The sequence below is a fragment of the Phoxinus phoxinus genome (genome assembly GCF_949152265.1).
Source record: "Phoxinus phoxinus genome assembly, chromosome: 5".
Classification (NCBI taxonomy): domain Eukaryota; kingdom Metazoa; phylum Chordata; class Actinopteri; order Cypriniformes; family Leuciscidae; genus Phoxinus; species Phoxinus phoxinus.
Window position 1 is genome coordinate 41,688,343 of NC_136880.1, and position 25,356 is coordinate 41,713,698.

The 25,356-nt window shown below is 36.7% G+C and overlaps 2 protein-coding genes and 1 long non-coding RNA gene across 4 annotated transcripts in view; 1 reads left to right on the forward strand and 2 right to left on the reverse strand.

Moving 5' to 3' along the window:
- Nucleotides 1–8,990, reverse strand: part of LOC306998657 — a 59,469-nt gene extending 50,479 nt beyond the window's left edge. The window contains exons 1-2 of the long non-coding RNA XR_013797632.1: nt 8,859–8,990; nt 8,337–8,451 (exon numbers count right to left, since the gene is read on the reverse strand). This is a non-coding gene — a long non-coding RNA (uncharacterized lncRNA). The remainder of the gene's footprint in view (nt 1–8,336; nt 8,452–8,858) is intronic.
- Nucleotides 8,991–11,230: 2,240 nt separating this feature from the next.
- Nucleotides 11,231–14,468, forward strand: klf2b (Kruppel like factor 2b). Its single transcript, XM_079612883.1, has 3 exons — nt 11,231–11,600; nt 12,428–13,274; nt 13,638–14,468. The coding sequence occupies exons 1-3, from the start codon at nt 11,532–11,534 to the stop codon at nt 13,811–13,813; spliced, it is 1,092 nt and encodes a 363-aa protein (XP_079469009.1). The 5' UTR covers nt 11,231–11,531; the 3' UTR covers nt 13,814–14,468.
- A 3,536-nt stretch (nt 14,469–18,004) lies between these two features.
- The window catches only part of eps15l1b (epidermal growth factor receptor pathway substrate 15-like 1b), a 58,154-nt gene continuing 50,802 nt past the window's right edge, over nt 18,005–25,356 (reverse strand). Inside the window, exon 23 of one of the 2 annotated variants that reach the window (XM_079612879.1) lies at nt 18,005–19,372. In XM_079612879.1, the coding sequence (XP_079469005.1) occupies nt 19,362–19,372 (11 nt within the window). In that variant the 3' untranslated portion in view covers nt 18,005–19,361. The remainder of the gene's footprint in view (nt 19,373–25,356) is intronic. The other variant, XM_079612878.1, reaches the window with a different exon arrangement.

The window sequence follows — 25,356 nt, forward strand, 5'->3', positions numbered from 1 at the left end:
GATGGATGGATGGATGGATGGACGGACGGATGGAACAACAGATGGACTGATGGATGGATGGATGGATGGACGGACGGATGGATGGAACAACAGATGGACTGATGGATGGATGGATGGATGGATGGATGGATGGATCGATGGAACAACAGATGGACAGATGGATGGATGGATGGATGGATGGATGAATGGATGGATGGATGGATGGATGGATGATAGAACAACGGATGGATGGATGGAACAATGGATGGATGGATGGATGGAACAACAGATGGATGGATGGATGGATAAATGGATGGATGGATGGATGGAACAACAGATGGATGGATGGATGGATGGAACAACAGATGGATGGATGGATGGATGGATGATAGAACAACGGATGGATGGATGGATGGATGGATGGATGGATGGATGGATGGAACAACAGATGGATGGATGGATGGATGGATGGATGGATGGATAAATGGATGGATGGATGGATGGATGGAACAACAACAGATGGATGGATGGATGGATGGAACAACAGATGGATGGATGGATGGATGAATGAATGATAGAACAACAGATGGATGGATGGATGGATGGATGGATGGATGGAACAACAGATGGATGGATGGATGGATGGGTGGGTGGATGGATGGGTGGGTGGATGGATGGAATAATAGATAGAACAACGGATGGATGGATGGATGGATGGATGGATAGAACAACGGATGGATGGATGGAATAATAGATAGAACAACGGATGGATGGGTGGATGGATGGATGATAGAACAACGAATGGATGGATGGATGGGTGGATGGATGATAGAACAACGGATGGATGGATGGAACAACAGATGGATGGATGGATGATAGAACAACGGATAAATGGATGGATGGATGGAACAATGGATGGATGGAACAATGGATGGATGAATGGATGGATGGAATGACGATGGATGGATGGATAGATAGATAGATTTACACTTTAAAAAAAAGTTCCAAATGGAACTTCCAAAAAGGTTCCATTTTTGGTTCCCCAAAGTTCGCTCTTAAAAGAACCATTTTTCACATTTTATTAATCTTAAGAACCCTTTTCTACAATACCAATAAAAAGCTTCCATGTAAGTTAAAGGATCTTCATGGATCCATCGATGCCAATAAAGAGCGTCAGTGTACGGTTGAGTTCTATGGCCGTAGATTCAATGCTGCCCAGAGAATCGTTTTCAACAGCTGTGATTTTAATGAAAGAAAGTCTGTTATACACTAAATTTCACAATTTGTTTCCCTTCAACTGCGAACCATTAGCGCTCACATAAAAAAAAAAAAAAAACATATGCCAGAAAGTATCAGCGAGCGTTGAAAAGAACAAACCAGAGTTCGGAGGAATGAAACCGATGTCTCTCTCCTTTACTGTTGACACAACCCACGGTCACAGCGGTCAATGTCACGCAACTACAGCTTCCCTTAATCACACAGAACTCAGCCTTCACGCTCGCATTCTGACAATGAAAACACTGAGTTTCTCAGCGCAGCCTGAACACAAGCGTGATTAGGTGCGAACAGCTAATAAATGAGAACCACACTCCCAATTACATCCTTATGGAGCCAATATGACAAACCCGAGGCCTTCAGCCAGCGCTCTGTCATAACAGAGTCCACAGCCGCTCAGGGAAAGGTGTTAGAGGAATGCAACATGGTTAGCGTGACGCTCCGCTCGGAACAAATGCCTTATAGTTCTGTGCCCCATTCCTTTCGCTTTAATAGAAAGCAGAAACTAATAAACATGTTGATATGCTACAGGTGTTGATGCATGCTTCTGTGGTGCATTATTCTGTGCATGTTTAAGGTCCAACACTAATGTAAGTGTAACCTCGGTAGGTTATTATCGTCAACTCTAAACCTAAAACAGCGGGAAAAATTAAAACATTCACTGAAATAAAAAATAAAATATATAGTTTTCAATTCAGCTAGTTGCAAAGGCAACGCTTCTCAATTTTTAATCAGTTTAAAAATAAATCGAATATATAAACGGTATAATATAGAATAATAAATAAATAAATGTAAAAATACAAAAATAAAACGTAATAAAAAACTATACACACTTTTTTTTAAGCTAATAAAAATGACAACACAACAAAATAACTAAAATTTTAAATAAAAGTCAAATTAATAAAAAAAAGTACTCAATTTTGTTCAGTTTAAAAAGAAATAGAATAAACTATATAATATAGAATAAAAAATTATAGTATAATACTACTTTTTTAATTTCAGCTTAGTTGCAAAGGCAACATTTCTTAAATTTTAATCAGTTTGAAAATAAATAGAATAAATAAACTATAAAATAAACTATAAAGCTCAAAAATAAAACTTAATAAAAACGATATACACACACAGGTGAAACTCGAAAAATTTGCATATTGTGCAAAATATAATTTCTTTCAGTAATTCAACTTAAAAGGTGAAACTAATATATTATATAGACTCATTACATGCAAAGTGAGATATTTCAAGCCTTTATTTATTATAAGTTTGATGATTATTACAGATTATGAAAACCCCAAATTCAAAATTAGAATATTGTGAACAGGTTTTCATAAGCTGTACGCCATAATCATCAAAATTATAACAAATAAAGGCTTGAAATATCTCACTTTACATGTAATGAGTCTATATAATATATTAGTTTCAATTCTGTGTCATTCAAATATTGCATTCAAATAAGTTTGGCATTTGCATGTTGCTAAGCTTCCAAGCATAAAAATACAAAGCAAACACAAAGCGTACAACAGAGCATTTTTATTTTCTATGAATGCTTTTTGAAACGCATTACAGGATCACGTTGTTCATGTAGAGTGACGTCTTAAGATGCTGCATAGTTTGCATTTCTCATGTTTTGTGATGAGACATGCACTTCCTATAAACGAATATGTTTTATAATTAGTAACTCGTTAGGTACTTATGTAATTTGATGGTATAACAGTTTATGTAAAGGCAAGCCGAACCAAACAATCTTGTTTAATCGGCCCGTGACGTGTAGTCATCAATAAGTCATCATCATCAGATACTGTTTGTGACGTTTAACTTTAATAAGTGTTTAATAAGTGTACGCTGATGAAAGCGGCAGTGGGGGAAAAAGCACGTTCTTGTTCCCGAGCTTTTCCACAGATATTTCAAGTGTACTGAAATTAGAGCTGGAGTCTATCCAGGCCTTTGAATTCCTGCGAGCACGGCGCACGTGCCAGACCGACTCTGTTTTTAATTTTTCACCCTTCTTGTGTTTTCCTTACAGAGGCCGTGCGTCTCAATGCAATCATTCTCTGATTCCTCGCGAATCTGTCCGCGTGTGTGCAGGAAATGGGGCCAAACTGGCTTCCTGAGCGGCTCGGGAGGAAACACGGAAATAAGAAAGGGGTGTGTGTTTAAAAATAACTCGGTATAAAAGGTCCAGGCAGGATCCCACTCACTCTCAGACTCACACACTCGCACACTCACTGGCGGGATGTTTCTCCGGCGTTACACACTCGGACTCCGGCACGCAGGCCTCTGTAGAGTCACGCTAACAATACTACATCAACAAATCACACACATTTGAATAAAAGACAACAAAAAAGGGATCATAACATTTAATATGAGTACATTTTTTTTAATTGAGATTATACATCATCTGAAAGCCGAATATATAAGCTTTCCATTGATGTATGGTTTGTTAGGATAGGACAATATTTGGTCGAGATACAACTATTAGAAAATCTGGAATCTGAGGATGCAAAAAAATCTAAACATTGAGAAAATCTCCTTTAAAGTTGTGCATTTATGTTCACGATTGTGCTGCATTCACTCACAAAAATACATGTTTTATATATTTACGGAAGGAAATTCACTAAATATCTTCATGGAACATGATCTTTACTTAATATCCTAATGATTTTTGGCATAAAAAAAAAATCGATAATTTTGACCCATACAATGTATAGTTGGCTATTGCCACGGATATACCCGTGCGTCATGTGACTGGTTTTGTGGTTCAGGGTCACAATTGAGTTTTCCATAGATACCCGGATGGTCTACTTTTCCCAGTTATAATCTGAGATCGGCTGATATTGCCCACAACCCATTGCGCCTTGGACGAGGATTCGATTTGAACTACAAACACCAATAAAAAGTGTTAAAAACTACAAATATGGCGGATGTGCGAGTCCAAGGGTTAAGCAGAGAGGTTTAGATAAAGGGGTTTGACCAGTTTCTAACAACACTGTGAGCTTTTATAAAGATACATTTGGTCTCCATCATTATGCAAAAACATGAGGAGACTCTCCGCATTAAAGACCGATGACTTTCAGATCAATGTGCTACATCTCTCTCTGATAACAGTAGGAAACTGAGTTAAATTCAATGTGGAGGATTCGAACTGTGACAAGATGATTGACAGGGCAGTTTAAACAGTGACAGGATGAAGGTAAAGACATAATTATGTCTCAAAGCTTGCCTACTCAAAAGTATTTTTCTTCAGAAAAACAGTACATACTTCTAGGGCATAGTATAAGAAGGCGAATTGGGACACAGCAATAGTATATCCATGCACTATAAAAAAAGAAAATGTATTGCCGTGTTTCACAAGAAAATACTATTTTGACTTTCAACTTTTTGCTAAATTTTGTTTAATTCACTGCTACTTGCCATTGCTTTGTAGTTAGTCGTGAATTTACTTTTTTTTTAGTGTGGTATATTCCAGAAAATATGGTACAACTGTGGTACACATCCCAAAAACAGTGGTAATACCATGCTATTCTTTGTCACTTTAATGCAAGACAGCGTTGGTCCATCTCAAAGGCCTAAAGTTGGATATATAACAATGTCAAACTTCATCTGCATACTTGCATATATTATAACCTATCTCTAATCTGCTGAATGCAACTACAGGTGAAACTGGAAAGATGAGAATATGGTGCAAAAGTTCATTTATTTCAGTAATTCAACTTAAAAGGTGAAACTAATATATTATATAGACTCATTACATGCAAAGTGAGATATTTCAAGCCTTTATTTGTTATAATTTTGATGATTATGGCTTACAGCTTATGAAAACCTTTTCACAATATTCTAATTTTGAATTTAAGGTTTTCATAAGCTGTAATAATCATCAAAATTATAACAAATAAAGGCTTGAAATATCTCACTTTGCATGTAATGAGTCTATATAATATATTAGTTTCACCTTTTAAGTTGAATTACTGAAATAAATGAACTTTTGCACCATATTCTCATTTTTCCAGATATTAAGAAACATTAACATTATGATTTTCCTCAAAACTGCTTTGAAACGTGTGTATTGTGAAAAGCGATATACAAATGACATTGACAGAAAAAAAACTAAAGAAAACTGAAGTGTCTGCATTCTGGGTAAATGTGTCTACAGTTTAGACACATTGTTTTAGGCCATAAATCATAACTTTACAAGAATGTAAAGTGGGTGCAATGCATAAATTTCACACACAAATCACTCGAAACGTGACATGAGACTGACATGATAATGATCCATATAGTAAGAAGCAAAGATAAAAGAAGCTGCTGTTTGTAAAATTCCTGCTAAGATAATTGACGTTTGCATTGCATGCATATCTAACATTAATGCAATTCATGTTCAGTAAGTCATAGCGTCTTCAATAACTCCATGTTATCACAAATCCAGTGGTATCGTTGATTGCTCTCGCATTTTCAGGACTGTACGGCTTATGAAAAAAACATGTTTTGCAACTTTCACATGTGTTTCTCAACCATTACAATATTGTGCAAAAAAAAAAAAAAAAGTCATTTTGAAAGATTAGGAAATAATTCTCCAAAGTAATTGCTCATTCTTAGAGGACGGACGACTTAAAGTCCAGCATTAAAGCACGTCCATCTCTATAATCATAATAATCTCTTTCCATATGAATGACTTGGATAGAAAGAGAAGATTTTGGTTTCAATAATATAGGAAGACTGACATATGGTGACCAACTAAAGATATTAAAGATTGCAATTCCTCAACATAAGATTCATATCTACAGTAATAGTAGAAGTCAAATGAGGCCAAATATATGTTCCCAAGAGGCATACACATACAGACAAGCACCTACACGCACACTGGGATGGAAATAGCCATTCATACATCACAACGGCATGAACACACTTGCACACTGACACATCATCCAGCAATGATGCATGTAATGCCGGCTGGAGCGCTGCCATGACATCTGAACACATGTCAAACTCCTGCGCACATGACGTCTGTAATTGCTTTCATTTACAGCGATGGAAAACATTACCAGCGTTCGTCTGCATAAACACGGCGACTGTAACCACAAACATGTGCCGTTATGTGTCGTTTACATTCAGATGACATAAGATGTGTACAGACGAGAACTAGCGCTGGTCTTTAAAACAACAAGAGCCCATTAAAGCCCATTAGAGGAGACATTATGCAAATGTGCATCGACTACAACCAGTGAAAAGCTTAAAACACACTTGGCGCAAACTTGTGAGTGCAAATGCTTCTAGTCATGCAAGCTCAATATGAAAGCAATTTATAACACGACACTGTGCGTCGGTTTACCAAACACTGCAATATCTGTATATCTGCATAATGTTTGTGAGAGAAGTCTCTTATGAGCACAAAAGATCACATGATCCTTCAGAAATCGTTCCAATATGATGATTTTCTGCTCAAGAAACATGTCTGATTATTAATGTTATGTTACTGATTATTAATGATTAATGATTATAAAATAATCGTGCTGGTTCATGTTTTTGTGTAAACCGTGATACACTACCATTCAAAAGTTTTGAGTCAGTTTTTACTGTATCCGTGAGCCTTGGTGAGTATCAGACTTCTTTAAAAAAATTACAATCTTAATTGTTCCAAAGCTTTGACGGGTGGAGAGAGAGAGAGTGTGTGTGTGTGTGTGTGTGTGTGTGTGTGTGTGTGTGTGTGTGTGTGTGTGTGTGTGTGTGTGTGTGTGTGTGTGTGTGTGTGTGTGTGTGTGTGTGTGTGTGTGTGTGCCTTTGTTTATATTACATTGTGGGAACCAAATGTCCCCACAAGGATAGTAAAACCTGAAATCACCTCCATTGTGGGGACCAGCCAGCGGTCCCCATGAGGGGAATGGGTTAATAAACATACTAAATTATATTTTTTTGAAAATGTAAAAATGCAGAATGTCTCCTGTAAGGGGTAGGTTTAGGGATAGGGGCAGTGTAAGGGGATAAAATATACAGTTTGTACAGTATAAAAACCATTACGCCTATGGAATGTCCTCACAAGGATAGCAAAACACCCTTGTGTGTGTGTGTGTGTGTGTTGCATTTTGATATACTTGTGAGGACCAAATGTTTTGTGTGATGGGTAAGTTTAGGGGTCGGGTTAGTGTGTGTGTGTGTGTGTTGCATGTTTATATTACTTCTGAGGACCAAATGTTTTGTGTGATGGGTAAGTTTAGGGGTTGGGTTAGTGTGTGTGTGTGTGTGTGTGTGTGTGTGTGTGTGTGTGTGTGTGTGTGTGTGTGTGTGTGTGTGTGTGTGTGTGTGTGTGTGTGTGTGTGTGTGTGTAGGGGTCGGGTTAGTGTAGGGGAGAGAATATACAGTTTGTAGTACAGTATAAAAAACATTACGTCTTTGGAGGTCCTCACAAGTATAGCTAAACAAACGTGTGTGTGTGTGTGTGTGTGTGTGTGTGTGTGTGTGTGTGTGTGTCCTGATAAACCCTACATTATGGGGACAAACAAAGACTGCAATATCGGAAATCATTGTCCTTGTGGGGACATTTTCTGGTCCCTATGAGAAAAACATCTTATGAATCATAAATAAAATTTATGATAATTTTAGAATAAAAAAATAAATCATAAGTTATATTTTTTGAAAAATGTATAAATGCATAAAGTTTTGTGTGATGGGTAGGTTTAGCGGTAGGGTTAGTATGTGTATGTATGTGTGTGTGTGTGTGTGTGTGTGTGTGTGTGTGTGTGTGTGTGTGTGTGTGTGTGATGGGTAGGTTTAGCGGTAGGGTTAGTATGTGTGTGTGTGTTGGGTAGGTTTAGCGGTAGGGTTAGTATGTGTGTGTGTGTGTGTGTGTGTGAGATGGGTAGGTTTAGGGGTCAGGTTAGTGTGTGTGTGTGTGTGTGTGTGTGTGTGTGTGTGTGTGTGTGTGTGTGTGTGTGTGTGTGTGTGTGTGTGTGTGTGTGTGTGTGTGAGAGTGTGTGTCTGAAGGCACATGTTTGGTTATACAGTTTTGTTTAAGGTTCAGTTTGGATGAATTGCATTATGATTTCACAAACTTCATGTCGTCACACAGTATTAACTCATGCGGTGACCGTCACCTGAGCTCACGGGGGAGGAAGCGCAGTCAGTCCATCCGATCCATCAAACATCACGAGCGCTGGCTCTTCCTGTGCAGTTCTGCGAAACTCTGGCACAACCGGCTCTTCCCAACATCTGTGATGACAGGGACAACACCTCATGAGGGAAAACTCACAGAAATGACATTAGATCGAGAGCATCTCAGTGATCTCAAGCTTTAAATGAGATCAACACTGTCTCAAACTGCCATCAAAAGATCTCAATATGACATTATTAACACATTCTGAGCTGCTCTTAAGGAATTTTAGGAGAAGCTTTTGAGGCAATGCTGATAATAAAATGACACACAACAGATAATGATTTCTCAATCAGATGTGGCTTTCGCCGGTAACTTCTGGCATGCATGTAGACGAGCATGTTTTATATTAATCCAAATCCATGAATTAAATCAAACTAGAAGCACAAGAAACTCTGGTTTGCAAGGAAAATCAAGTTTGCATAATAGATTACGCAAAACTAATGAGACAGAGTGAGTGAGCCACCTTCAGTTCCATTGAAGATTTGTGACAAAAGAGACGAGAAACATCCCAAACTCCTTCTTGCTCAACACAGAGAAACTGAGGAAACTGAGGAACATGCGCATCCCAGCGCTCGATCATGACTCATCTCTGCTCTGTAAAACACCAGAGGTCAAGAGGTCAACTCAATATGAGCAGTTGAAATTTTACACAACTAAACATCACAGCTTGTATATGCAACTAGTTCATGCAACTATTAAGCTTAAAATGTTCTCGTTTCGGGGGGGAAATGTACATTACGCTGTTAAAAAAATTGCTGCGATTATTTATCACAACTTAAAATCCAACATTTTTTCAACTTTAAAAAGTATGTGTTCATGCTTGACTTAAAATATTAAGTTTAGTTAACTTTAGTTTAGTTAAGTTGGATATTTAAGTTATCTCAACAAATTTTAAGTTGTTATAACTAATCGCAGCCACATTTTTTTACAGTGTACACTGTAAAAATAATAATTTTGGTTTAACTTAAAAAAGTAAGTTACCTTGTTGCCTTAAAATTTTGAGTTTGTTGTAATTAAAAATTTGAGTTAATACAATGAAGAAGAATGGTTTAATAAACAGAAACTCAAAATAGTATGTTATCTTTACACATTAGTTATTGAAGTTGATTTGATAAAAGATAAAAAGTTGTGATAAGAAATCATGAAAATATATTTTTACAGTGTATGCACAATTAAATGTAGGCCGATGGCATTGTTTATCATACAATGTTTTTTTCAACACAATGCCATGATAATATATATATCTATCTATCTATCTATCTATCTATCTATCTATCTATCTATCTATCTATCTCTATCTATCTATCTATCTATCTATCTATCTATATCTATATCTATATATATATGACACTATGCATTTCGGATGTTCCATGAAAATACCACGGTTGGCCTATGAAGAAATAATTCTCTTTTAAAAAGGAAAAAACTTGTTTTTCTTGGTTTCGACTGTGTGTCAATTTCAGAAAGTGCCGATACCAAGCTCTTTATACACGACCATATCGTGTAGGCCACCATGTAAAGATACCATAGTACATAAAATCATTCAGTATCATGGTAAATATTGCCGCTCATGGGAACCAAAGTACAAAGTGCATATACCAATGAAGTAGAATTGTGTATTTATTTTTCCAGATGTAGGCTACATAATAAGTAACCTGTCCAGTTTTTCTTTTCCTGTCAGTTTCTTTAATGGCGGGTCTCGCGTCGCGTCCTCGGGACATCATTAACCAAACTAATGGCTGCTAAAGCAAAGCCAATAATTCCCAGCAGCCATCAGCATTCCAGCCGTTTAATCCCCCCTCCATTTACACCTGAATGCGGCGAAAGGTGAGGCGAACTTCTGAGAGGAGAGAGTCAGGGGATCAGGTGAGACTGGCGCCTGCTGTCCGCGTTTAGACAAACCCGCTGCGCGCGCACAATCATCATGATAAAGCGCCTTTGAGGGCTCGCGCTTTCACATTAATCACGCTTCACATGCATTCCTCAAACAACATGTCTCACTGAAACCCAGTACCACAGTAAACACGGTACAACTCCACGTCTCATGCTGGGTCAATGACGATATCAATATGAGAGGGAAAAATACGATTTTTATTTGCACACGTGAAAAATGTTTAGAAATATAATCTTTGTATTTTACTTTTTTTTTTTTTTTTTTTTTTTTTTACAAAAACACTTTATAGTGTGGTAACCACATAATAAATACAGATTTATATGTATATGGTGGTAACATCAAGTACTAGTATTTTCCTTGTGTGCACACAACTTGGTGATTATTTAAAATAAGCACTACTGATCACTACTAATCACGTTTTTAATACAATTTTAAAAGTTAAAATCCGAAAATCAAATTAAAAGTTAAAAATATTGAAAAATATTGTACATTTAAAAAAAAAGTATTGACATTTTACCTAAAAAAAGTATAAATATATATATATAAATATATATTAAAATATCTAATATATATATAGACCTGTTTTTGAAAAAAAATATATATATATAATGACAGGGGAAAGCTGACTTTTGGATCACCTACTAATCTATTGTACAGAAAATTGCCGTATCAGCATGCAAAAACAACTCTATTTGACTTCTGAAGTCTAAATGTAACCTTATTGTGTAGTCACTTGCTTTCATTGGAAAGCGCATATATTTGAAGTCTAAATTACGCATGGGTGAACGTAGGCTGTTTGGAGACTGGAATTACACTTGGATCAATTGGAGCTTTTGTTGAAACGCCTTGGTTACAGTTTTATGTTTGTACTATACAGAGATGATAGTGACATTGCGAGTGACCCGCCTCCTCTCAGCCGCGCCCCTGACGCGCGCGTCACCAGCGCTTAAATGAGAGAGCGAGCGCGCAGTCCAGCACTGAGACACTGTGAACCTGTGGAGAGAGCGCACGGTGAGATATATACCGACTATATTTGGGAGCTCTGAAACGCGGTTTCCTTCACTCACACAATTGGTCCAGGATCAGTATTTATTAGGTAGGAGGCGCTCCTGCCAGACACTCTTTGTTCATGACTCTGGAAGTTCACTCGAGGGAAAAGCGCACCGAGGTTTGACATCGCTTCAGGAGCAAGTGCAGCAACAGAAGAAAACTACAACTCAATACGAGCCGTGACCCTTGGAAATGGCTTTACCTTGCCTTTTGCCTTCGATTTCAACGTTTGCACACCACAAGGAAAAATTTTGGGAGGATGTAAGTATCTGACACTTTTATGCACTTCTGAAACTAAGGTGAATTGGGTGATGTGGGAAACCGAAGCGCGTGCGTGGTTAAATCTGCGGTAGATACATATTTTAAGCGAGTATATTATATTTTCCGCTTGTTTGCATAAGTTTGCGCTAGATAAAATATATTGAAGATACTTTCGCGGAAAACGTGTTAATATTTTAAGTTGTGCTTATAAGGTCAATTTATCTTGTTTTATGATGTTAATATAAGATGTATATTATGATATATATATAAGATGACTGACAGAAATTATACATATAAACAGATATACCAAATAAGCATGCATGGATGTATATATGCCACATTTATCTTGTTTTACAATAGTAGGGAGAATTCAGGGTGATTGGGACACGTCTGGCCATTGAGATGACTTGGAAAAAGTGTCCTAATCTTATATATATATATAACCAATATTCATTTACTCCATCAATTCAGTTTGATTAGGGTTTGGGTTGATTAGGACACTTTTTCCAAATTATTTCAATGGACAAAAGTGTCCCAATCACTCTGAATTCTCCCTATATATAGTAAAAAAAAATAAAATAAAAAATATATATAGATCCATGCATGATTGTATAGTATATCCATTTATATGTACAAGTCATTTCTGTCTTAAAAAGAGATAAAGATACCCGTGAATGTATTTTAGCAGATTGTCCTGTGATTTTAAAGTGTTGAACTGACAATCCCAGTAAACTGCAGGAGTCAGACGTCTGTAATTCACCTGACTGAACTGTCATACAAAGCTTTGAGTTTGAGTAACCCTCGGTGTTTCCTCGGCTGTGTTGCAGAGGTGGAGAAGTGAGGAGGACAAGCCCGTGCTGGGCAGCTGCCCTCCGCTCAACGTGGCACAGAACATGGACACATGTCGTGTCCGCAAGGATGACGAGGATCTGAGCAATTATCTGGACCTGGAGTTTATCCTGGCCAACACAACAGGACCTCTGGAGGCAGGAGCCGAATACGTGTCCCACACGGAGCCATGTGGCCTGTACTCGACGGGAGCGTACGCGTCTCCGGATCCTCCTCCGTACGGGAACAGCCTCATGGCCGAGCTTCTGAGATCCGACGTGGACAACACCTACGACGGCTCGATTCAGGGACGATTCGTCATCAACTCTGGGTTCCCCAGACAGGACTTTGTTGATATCAAAGTGGAGCCGCCGATGGACGGTTACGGGCCGGTGATGGGAATGGTGCCGCAAAGCTGCCAAAAAATCAAACAAGAGGGCAACGTTTCATGCATGATGTCTTTCGAGCAACCCAGACTGGCCGTTTCTCCGCAGGCGACGGGGAATATGACGCCCCCGTTGAGTCCGGAAGACTCCCATCTGAGGCAATCCGTGTTTCCTCAGGGTTTCCATCACTCGCCGGCGGCCTACGCTCAAATGCAACTCCCATACACGGCGGCGCACCAGTTCGGCATGTTCGACGAGCCCATCGGGATGCAACCCAACATGCAACGGGCTCTCCTGACTCCGCCGTCCTCCCCGCTGGAGCTCCTGGAGTCCAAACCCAAGCGCGGACGACGCACCTGGCCGAGGAAGCGCACCGCGACACACACCTGCACCTTCGCCGGCTGCGGGAAGACGTACACCAAGAGCTCGCATCTGAAGGCACATCACCGAACACACACCGGTAAGAACCTCGTCTTTTAAAGGTGCAGTCTGTAAGATTGTCAACTAGTGGTCGAAATAGGTACTGCAGTGCAAATTTAAAATCTCCACGGCGCTCACACCGGTTGCCAGTTTTGCGCAGTAACGAGCGTAATTGACAATGAAAATTGGCAACGTGCATTATCACGAACAGCCTGAAAATGCACATTTCAAAGTAAAATAACTGTCTGTAGAAGTGTTTATCAGAGAAACTAGTATATCAATATAACATGTTTCCTCTATACATGCAAACAGATTATGGTGTTTGTATGCTTTAGTAGTTGCACACAGCACCGTTTGTGTTTCTAAACCCCCTAAATGTGACTCTTCCGCTTTGTTTGGTCAGGTGAGAAGCCGTACCACTGCAACTGGGAGGGATGCGGATGGAAATTCGCCCGTTCCGACGAGCTGACGCGTCACTTCCGCAAACACACGGGCCACCGGCCGTTCCAGTGCCATCTGTGTGAGCGCGCGTTCTCCCGCTCGGACCACCTGGCCCTGCACATGAAGAGACACCTGTGAGCACTGGATCCACAGACACACAACTGCCTTATTTAAAGACATTAAGACGATCGCCTGTTGTCCATAAAGATATATATATATATCATCATACTTTTGTAACAAAGTAGCTGGTACTACGTAGATTACGCAGAGCTCTTTTTTTAAAAAAAGGTCTTTTTGGGTCAAACAAAGCATCCTGAAGGGCTGGTCCTATGAATCTGTGTGTATGTTTAACAGTGCCTTTCTGAAGCCACGACGAGTGCAACGCCTGACGACTAGCAAACCTCCCGTGGAAATGCACCATGACAATGTTTTGAAACTCTTGAAACTGCCTTGCAACAAACTATGTGTGTTTTTTCTTCATTTTGATACACTCTTGATTGCATGTGTACTGAACAAAGCATTTCTTTTCAAACGTTGGGAACACTTCACGATCAGTTGATGCCGGAGCGATGAGCAATCTGATTGGTTACAGTAACATTAAGATAAACGCTTTCTGATGATGTTTACCGTGTTTTGAAGTGTTCCCCGAACGAAGGCACATCCAGTGGCCCTGTTGTACACTAGCACCGTATGCACTAGGGCTTGAAGTCCTGGCTTTTTATAAGATTGTGTACATACATTTTATATGGTAAGAACTGTATTTATTGTAAATATTAAACTAAATTTGAATATATATCTTTCTCTGGTGTCATGTTCAGTGTGAGCGATACGATGTCGGTCGCTAGTCTCTTATTACGGGCTCCTTTGAAGCGACTGGAAAACGACGTCCCCAGAAACTGGAGAGCGATGCACGAGTGCTATTCCTGAACCCCCACTCAAGCCCGTATTATAGTTTAGACCAAGATGCTTTCCAGCTGCGTCAGGTTGAGGCCAGCAGCCTGTGGCTTCTGCCTATAAATACAAACACTACATTTACATAATTACAGAGAGAGAATTTAGATCCGTCTGGACGGAGGGGCGCTCGCTCGCTCTCTCTCTCTCTCTCTCTCTCTCTCTCTCTCTCACTCAGAGACACGGAAAACACACGCACATCAAAGAGACTCCACTGGGGCTTTCATGTCAAACGTGGAAGATAGAATACTAAATCTGCATATTTCAGACAAATATTTGTTGGATGAAAAGACTGAGGAAAAAAATATATATTTTGAGATTTACAAAAAAAATCTTTATTTATTACATAAACAGTGCTGGTCAAAAGTTTAGACACGCCTACTCATGGTATATTAGTGCTTTTCAAAAATATTTTAAGTAGAAACGTATATAAATATTTTAGATCTGGTGCAACTCATCATTATAAAATGAACAAATTAACATGCTATATTATTCAATTATACATCAATTGTCATGCAAACTATATTAAAGTAGTATATATATTAAAGTTGAATGTGAAAAAAGTATCACATTTAATCAACGTGTTAGTTACATATTATCTGCATACCAAATATATTAAAGTAAAGTGCTTGTTTTTGATCTGCATGTGTAATGTGATATATATATAATGAAAATGCTATATAAATAATAAAAATAAAAACAATGCATCCTATATATATATATATATAATAAAAATGCTATATAAATAAAAATAAAAACAATGCATCCTATATATATATATAATAAAAATGCTATATAAATAATAAAAATAAAAACAATGCATCCTATATATATATATATATATAATGAAAATGCTATATAAATAATACAAATAAAAACAATGCATCATATATATATATATATATAATACAAATGCTATATAAATAATAAAAATAAAAACAATGCATCCTATATATATATATAATAAAAATGCTATATAAATAATAAAAATAAAAACAATGCATCCTATATATATATATATAATAAAAATGCTATATAAATAATAAAAATAAAAACAATGCATTATATATATATATATATATATATATATTATATAGGCCAATATATATATATTCTAAGAGTTGTACTTGTTCTGCATGAGTGAATAATGTGTGAAAACAAAATAACAGGTTCCCTTTTACTCAAATTGAAGAGAAAAAGAAGAAACGTGATCCTGACTATTATTAGCCGACTCGGTGAAGCAGAAATCTCATTTCACTTTTGTGCGCTGATGATAGTAACTATTACTACCAATCTGACATGAGCAGAAAATAAGCTTCTCGTTTTTTCCCTTCAAAGCAAAACAAATATAAAGGACTGTGTGTTTACTGTGATTACTGCATTTAACAGATTTCAAAGTACAGTCTATACAAAAACTATCTATTAAAGATGAGATATTCTCCCAAACTAAAACAAAAAACATGCAATGACACTTTTTATACTATGCAAAAAAATTAGAATATGGTGCAAAAGTTCATTTATTTCAGTAATTCAACTTAAAATGTGAAACAAATATATTATATAGACTCATTACATGCAAAGTGAGATATTTCAAGCCTTTATTTGCATTTTATTTGCAACTTTTGCACCATATTCTAATTTTTCCAGTTTCACCTGTAGTGATTTTGAACTTTAAATTCACTTTTGTGTGAAGTCTGAACACAGGGTTGGTCAGTAATCCCTGACCCCACTATTTAACCAGTCAGCACTAAACCCAAAGACTATAGACGAGACGTCTGGCGAAGCGTCTGAGTGAAGCGCACGTGTGGATGGTTAAGAAGTGAGTGAAGAAAAACACAAATGAGGAAAGAGCCGAGGCCTTATGTTTCGGTCACCTGAGCCCATCTCATTTGTCCATCTTAAAACCAGCGCTTTCAGCGGCCTTCAGTAAATACAAACTCACACAGGAATTTCCTGTTATTCCAAATGGGGGTAATTAACATACCGAAGCTAAAATTCATGCAGCTGTTAAATTATTTTCACACTTAGATCTCAATCTTTCCAAGGCCTCCGTTTTGAGTCCGGCTCGAGCTCGGACTTCATTCTTCCAGCTTGTGTTACTCGACGCGGATCCAGGAAAAACAACTTGAAGCTGAAGCCGTTCACAGAGCATTTGCAAAAGACAAAGGCCTGACAGACAGACGCACACGAGCGGGATGAGAAAGATGCTCGTCCACCCCAGCAGGACGAGTGTGTTGGTGATAGTTCAGCTGACGGACATGAACATGAGCAGATCTGAAGAGGAGCAGGTGCACAGATCTGATCTGAACGTCTCAATCCGTCTCAATGTTCAACTGGCCTGATGGTGAACACTGCAGCTTCTGTATTTCATATCCCTGGACCACAAAACCAGTCACATGGGTCAATATTTTGACATTGAGATTCTACATCATCTAAAAGCTGAATAAATAAGCTTTCCATAGATGTGTGGTTTGTTAGGATATGACAATATTTGGTCAAGATACAACTATTGAAAATCTGGAATCTGAGGATGCAAAAAAATGGAAACATTGAGAAAATCTGCTTTAAAGTTGTGCATTTATGTTCACGATTGTGCTGCATTCACTCACAAAAATACATGTTTTATATATTTACGGTAGGAAATTTACTAAATATCTTCATTGATCATGATCTTTACTTAATATCATAATGATTTCCAGCATAAAAGAAAAATTTATAATTTTGACCCATATAATGTATTGTTGGCTATCGCCACAGATATACCCGTGCGTCATGTGACTGGTTTTGTGATCCAGGGTCACATTTGTCTTTTAATTCAAGTTGCTCCTGAGTGCAATCCAGATAATGTGGAGGTCATGGGTTCTGTTCCCAGATAATGAATGAAATGATAAACTTTAAACACAGTATCTGACAAATGCATAAATACCTCAAAATTTCAATTTCACTTAAATGTTCATATTTCACTCCAAAAAAAATAAAAAAAATCTATGAATATCTGAAATATAATTACTTTGCAATGTACAAAATATATGATAGTTCTTTAATAGTCTCCAAACAATGCTTATTTTTCTTAAAATATGATTATATAATTATGTGAGTGTGTGAGAGAGAGAGAGAGAGAGAGAGAGAGAGAGAGAGAGAGAGAGAGAGAGAGAGAGAGAGAGAGAGAGAGAGAGAGAGAGTGTGTGTGTGTGTGTGTGTGTGTGTGTGTGTGTGTGTGTGTGTGTGTGTGTGTGTGTGTGTGTGTGTGTGTGTGTGTGTGTGTGTGTGTGTGTATAGTTCACTTATAAATATAAAAAATAAACCATATATATATATATATATATGATTCTGGGTAGAAATTGCTTTTTTACTCCAAGAAAAAAACAATAACAATTTCTAGTGGATCCAGATAAATATGTTAAACATTTATTAAACATGTTTAATATTTATAAAACACTGAAAAGCAGCACATTGTAAAATCTTTTCCAGCCCTTTTCTACAATAGAAAACAAAACACGTAAAAACATTGAATGTCAGAAGAATCTTCAATCAAAACCATATAAACACCAAAATGTGCTTCTCTAGCATTCAAACAATCCATAACTGCTGATTTTAGTGTCGAGTGTCACAGATACAATAAATATATCAATACATAAGAATGAGCTCAATATACAGTATACGGCTTCACTTCAAGCAACATATGCTTCTCAAAACTATTTCAAGAAAAGTGTTCATCAAACTAAATCAACGTAGGCAGTGATCTGATAAAGATTTAAAGGGTTAAACACAAATACACAAAAACATCATTAAAGAAAAACCATCTCACTCATATAAATATAGCAAAACTCAAATTAAACGGCAGATTCCTTCCTTCAAAAGTACAGAACATGCTTCATTTGATCTTGATGACGCCATATATGAACGTGCAGCCGAGGAGAATAATTCGATTTGTTGGGAATGCATTAATTAGGTTTATATGTAAAACACAGACATCAATACCGAGTAAATGTCAGGGATTTAGTAATTCATCCCTCTACGTTTCTCAGGCGGATGAAGCGGATCATAATCAAGAGGTGAGAGAGATATAAAGCACTTGGGATCAAATCTGCTCTGCAAAACCAACATGGCTGATATGTATTACGATACTGATGATGATGATGATGTGCATAAATATATGCCTGACGTCTCACTCACATGATTTGGTAAAGCTGTGTACGGGTGAAACTGGAGAAATTCGTGCGAATATGGCGCAAAAGTTCAGTAATTCAACTTAAAAGGTGAAACTAATATATTATATAGACTCATTTACATGCAAAGATATTTCAAGCCTTTATTTGTTATGATTTTGATGATTATGGCTTACAGCTTTTCACAATATTCTTCATAAGCTGTAAGCATCAAAATTATAACAAATGAAGGCTTGAAATATCTCACTTTGCATGTAATGAGTCTATATAATATATTAGTTTCACCTTTTAAGTTGAATTACTGAACGTGTTTCTCCAGTTTCGCCCGTGTGATCATTACAAGGCAGAGGCACTTCATTGGTCCAGGGTTCTTCACTGGTTGGTGTGTAAACCTGAGTGGTGTCCGGAGAGCTGGAGGTGTGGACGGGCTTCATGTTCTGGGCACTTCAGCTCGACTCAGGGCGAGGGCCAGTTCCAGGTCTTGTTGTTCCTGCAGTTGAAGTCTCCTCATCCGCTCGGCCTCCTCTCTCTGGCTCTCGCGCTTGGCCCACTCCAGCTGCTGGGTCTCATTTCCGAACTGAACCGGGAAACAAGCGGCGTTACAGAAGATACAGTTCAGCACACAGGAGAACACGTCACTGGAGGGCTGGGCGACAGATCTCAAAATATACACTGACATTTTTCAGCACTTATGACCCTTTTTTTTTAGTTTTTTTTAAAAGCGTGATTTATTTTATTTTTTTTTTTTTATAAATTTTGCTGCAAAGTCGATTCAACATGTTTAATCTAGCAAATGTAAAAAGACAGTTAAAACCTCTAGGTGAAATAATCCAGATGTGTTCACAAACTTAATAATAATGCTCGGAGATTTTGATTTTGCAGCATTTTTCTGATAAAAATTACGATAGCGATTTAAAAAAAAATTACAGCGTTAATGTGATTGTTTGTATGGCTACACAATTGGGAGAAAATGGAGTTTATATATCATTATATATATATATATATATATATATATATATATATATACACACACTAGGGCTGGGTATCGATTCAGATGTTCCAATTCGATTCGTTTCCGATTCGCAAGCTCTGAATTCGATTCAATTTTGATTCTAAATTCGATTTCGATTCCCGATTCGACTCAATGAATATAGATTTAATACAAATCCTATATTTATTTATTTTTAAACGGTGAACATAAGTTTACGAGGGGTTAATTAATAAAAAGAAATAGAGCCACAAACCTGTATATTAAACTCTTTTTATTTTAGGTACTCTTGGGTACATTAAAACCCAACTTCAAATGCACACAATGAATTGACAGGATTTTGATGCAAGATGAAAAATTTATGCTGAAAATTAGACAAGTCAGAACAGTCGCATGCCTTGACCAATCAGGATCGGTTATTTTATGTTTAAGAGAAAACTAACATAAAATCTCACAGCATTCGCTGTAACATGGAGACTGCAAGCCTATGAACACTGTAGGAAAACTAATACTGGCTTTTGGGTGATGGGTAGAAATAATTATGAAAAAAAAAAAAAGATTTTTGGACTTTGAGAATCGATTTTGAATCGACCACATTTTAAAAATCGATTAATCGACAAATCGATTTTTTTTGCCCAGCCCTAATATACACACTGTATATAATTGTATTTTAAATGAATTTTGCAAAAGTACACTTTAGATTAGGCTCCAATTCTGACTATTAACAATAACTTTTGCCTCAGTAAACTCCTAATCACTGCTTATTAGGGTGGTTGTTAAGTTTAGGTATCGGGGTGGATTAAGAGATGTAGAATATAGTCATTCAGAATAAGTATATAATAATATGTGCTTTATAAGTACTAATAATCAGCCTATTTATGCAATAATATGCATGCTAATAAGCAACTAGTTAAGAATAGTAAAGGATTGGAATAGTTGAGAATTGGACCGTAAAATAAAGTGTTACCACTAATATTAGTACACAGAGGAACGACATCGCTGGAATCACTTTCAAAATGATTTTTCCCAGCTGAAGAACAATAAAAAACATTGAAAGCCAATCAGAATCCAGGAAACTGCAGCGTGCGCTTATAATCATTTTAGCATTAAATATAGTTATCGTTCTTGTGTGAACGGGCCTTTACTCAGACACTCACAGTGCATATATTTAATTAAATAAATTGGAGCAATTTGCAATTTGCCAATATCACTAAACCATAATCGTGATGCCACTTTAATTTAAGATTAGTTCTGCAGCCCAACTTAACAGCCAAAATAAAAGTGCATTATTCGAAATTATTATAGTATTCATGATGTTGATTGATTTTATACCACCAGTAAAAGCATTATGAATATATTGTGACTATTCAATGAATATATCACCCAGTCCTCATATCAAATCACATGACAGGGTGAATTAAAAATCACTCATTTTTAAATAAGCACAAGTATATTTACGCACAATTATGCATGATTCAATCCGTGATTTATTTCATTTTAATTGGTCAAAAAAGCAGCGTGAGGATCATTTGCGTCATCGGTTGTGCAACCAGTGATTGAAAGCAAAGAGAGAAACCATCAGGTTATCATCAAATGTAAGTTACCAGTGACCCAACAACACACAGCGAATGAACTCAAATCCTCATGAACTCATTTTGTTTATGAGATCCATTTCTAAATAACACAGAATACATGTGTGAAACTGGAATATGGTGCAAAAGTTCATTTATTTCAGTAAATCAACTTAAAAGGTGAAACTAATATATTATATAGACTCATTACATGCAATTTGTTATAATTTTGATGATTATGGCTTATAGATATGAAAACCAATAGAATATTGTGAAAAGGTTTTCATATCTATAAGCCATAATCATCAAAATTATAACAAATAAAGGCATGAAATATCTCACTTTGCATGTAATGGGTCTCATTCATGAAACATTCGTAAATATACGAGTAAATATGTGAGTGATTTGCGCGTAAAGAGACTTTCCTGAAAACTACAAATACTTCGTAAATTCACAAATACTTCGTAAACGTCAGATGTGATAGTGAAATGTGTGTGTGTGTGTTATGAATTCCAATCAGTCGTAAATGGGACGCGCGTGCACGCTCATTCTCAATTACCATAAATCCCGCCCATTAAATCCGACTGACAACTATATATGGGCATCATATTATGACACCAAACGAAGGATTTCAACATGTCTTCTCAAAAGCGAATGAAAAAGAAACATTCTCATTATCAAATAATATTTTATTATCAGAAGTTCATTCTATTTTACACATTTTATTTTCAAGCGTACATAGTGGCGTATCAGGTCCTAAAAAAAATTAAGCTTGGCAGATATTACAGACGCAGTTAATGGAGTTTCATCTGTTAATCGAACAGTCCCAGAAGTGAAAAGAAAATGGTTCGACATGAAGCTTGACTGCAAGAAACGAATTAGTTCACTTCGAAAAAATATAGCCCAGCCGTATTGAAAGCAATTAATTATTTGATTAAAGTGTACCGTTTGCAGATGCTATCACTGGCTCTCATAATAAAAGTAAAAAGAAAAACGGTATGTAATTACTATATATAATAATTTTTCAAAATGCTGTGTAAATATGTACCCGATTAAGGTGAATTAAAATGCAGCCTTATTAATGAGCAAAACGTTCGGCTGTTAAACACACTATTTACGTGTGGCTGGGAGCAGGTGTAGATTTCTTTCGAACCAACTAACATTTGGAAAATACGAACATTTTAATGAATCCGAAAATTTACGCCAGAACCACTTTACAGTTTACACACGATTTACACAAGAATTCGTTCTGCTCGTGTTTTATGAATGAGACCCAATGAGTCTATATAATATATTAGTTTCACCTGAAATACTGAAATAAATGAACTTTTGCACCATATTCTCATTTTTCCCAGTTTCACCTGTGTATGAATGTGCTTGCATTAGACACAGAATATCAAACCAAGTGAACTAAAATCAAAAGTCACTTTATAACTAAAAGTTGTCAAAATCATTTGATACAAAACAAAGTGTATTAACATTTATTTTAGTGTAAAAAAGCGTCTGTGATCTAATGCAGACATTTTAAGTGCAATATCAGTGTCTAAATACTTTATGAAGGTGCTTTATATATAAGAAAACAATGTCTATACTTCTGTGTTTAAATGCTTTACATGAATGTCTTATCTAGTCTTTTTTCACTGCGGTTGGTCAACTGGTCTTACATTTGCTGCTGTTTTCTTGGGTTTCAATACATGGTCAGATTTCTCAGGGTGATTTGTGTGCACGCAGGGTGGAGTAGGTGTTTCATGGTTGACACAAACACATGCAGAGCGCTCAGATGTGGTTCGCAGACCTGCGCTTCACCTTACCTTCATGTTTTCAGTGCCTGGGAGAGAGACACATTACAGCACAGTTCTAAACAAGCATGGCAAACACAACACAAAGCCTCATGCAACATGCAAAACTGCATACGTATGCACTGCATGGCACAGCGCACACACACACACACAGCTAGCAGAGCAAAGATGTGGTTTGGCATGACCTGGATTTGTGCACCTATTATGATTTTTTGAATATTACCGTTCATGCAGTGTGTAATAACGCTGTTTGGGAATGTAAAAGGTCTGCAAAGTTTTAAAGATCAAAGTGCATGACACATAAAGCTATTTACTCCTAAAAGAAATAATTGATTTTTAAATGCTGAAAGGAGTCATTGGCACTCCTGTTACATACCTAATTACTATATTTTCCTGACTATAAGTCGCACATTTTTTCATAGTTTGGCTGGTCCTGCGACTTATAGTCAGGTGCGACTTGTATATCAAAATTAATTCATACTGACTGAGATGAACCAAGAGAAAACATTACCGTCTACAGCCGCGAGAGGGCGCTCTAGTTAGCGGTGTTGTTCAGAAGCGACACCGAGGAAGAACTCAATGTATTCAGTGTTGTGGAGTGAGATCGGGAGCTTGGTGAACTTGCTTACCGGTAACTTGTTGGACTCGCTGGCTAATGTTAGTTTAGCCTATTCAGCCTCACAGGTATATGTTCTTTATGCTATTGTGTGAATAACTGTTAATGTGTTACACTAACACACCGGACACTATTCAGCTGTTGTTCTGTGTGCTGTTGTGGAGCTGAATAATTTACAGTAGAGTGGGCCATCTGACCAATCAGAGCAGAGTAGACCAATCACAGTAGAGTGGGCCATCTGACCAATCAGAGCAGAGTAAACTCACCGAAAGGAGATTTTTTTGTATCTTTTAGAAATGAGGTGATGAGCAATGTATATTATGAGTGTTTTTTGACCTTTGATGCATGTAATGCAGGAGACTCCAAAACAAAGTTTAAATAGCATAATTAAAATTAATTTTTCTCAACTGTTTAATCCTGATTTTGTCTATGATCGTGTATGAAAGAAATATAGCAGTGATACTTGTGCAATTATTGTCTCAAACAAATATACTTAACTCCATTTAAAATTGATTTTAAATCGTCATTTAAAAAGCATAACAAAAATTTGTAACATGAACGTAAAGTAACTGTGACACTGCGGTGAAACCAGCTGCCACTGCATGTCGGAAAACAGGAAGTGTTCTGGTAAATGCTTCACACTCTTTTAGACCTCAGTGTCATTCTGAGGTCATATTATCATGATGCTTTTGTAAGGTCACTTATATACACAGTGTACTCCAGGAATATGAAAGGGCATTTAAAACCATCAAAAACATTATTTTTATCCAAGATTTTGGTGTCAAACATGCTAAAGTAGTTTATAGTTTTCTGAATCATTGAGTTGAAGAAAATAAGTTGTTGCAGAAACCAGTGAAAAGCTAAAATTTGTATTTTTAGTTTAAAAAATGTACACATAAAAAAATTATAATAATAATATAACAATAACAGACTGTCTTTTTTTTAGATAATATATGTGGATTAAATGTATTTTTATGCCATATTATACATTTTTGTTAAGGTTAGTGAGATTAATGGTTTAAACCATTTTTTGCGGTTAATCAAATTTTTTAGGCTTGATATGGATGAATATGATGTTGAGTATGACGTATGATTATGAAGGATGATTGTTAAAACATTAAACAGCTTCCAGCTGCTTATGTTTCCTTCAAAATAGATTAGTGACTACAAATATAAATTGCATGAAAATTATAAAAAATTTATCTCTGCTGAAACCAGGAATTGCATCATTCGTCTCATTGTTTTAATGGAAATATGCAAGCAAAATTATTTTCTTCAACTATTTTGTCACAAAAAAAACAGACATTACATTACATTTTGGGGAACTAACATTAAAACGTCTGAGGGTCATAATAAGTATTACCAGAGTTGAATATTGTTAACCATATCAACCCGTGTGTGTTCATGAGTCTGGTTCACATGAAATCAAAAGTATGGATGAAAAAAAAAAAAAAAAAATGGTTGAAAACCTTCAACACCAGGTTTGTTCCACTACAGAACTTCCTCTTGTTGTTCCTGTTCAGCTGCATTATCAATAAGCAGCCTAAAATAGAGTTAAGTGTTTACTTTTAATGCCATTTTAAACCT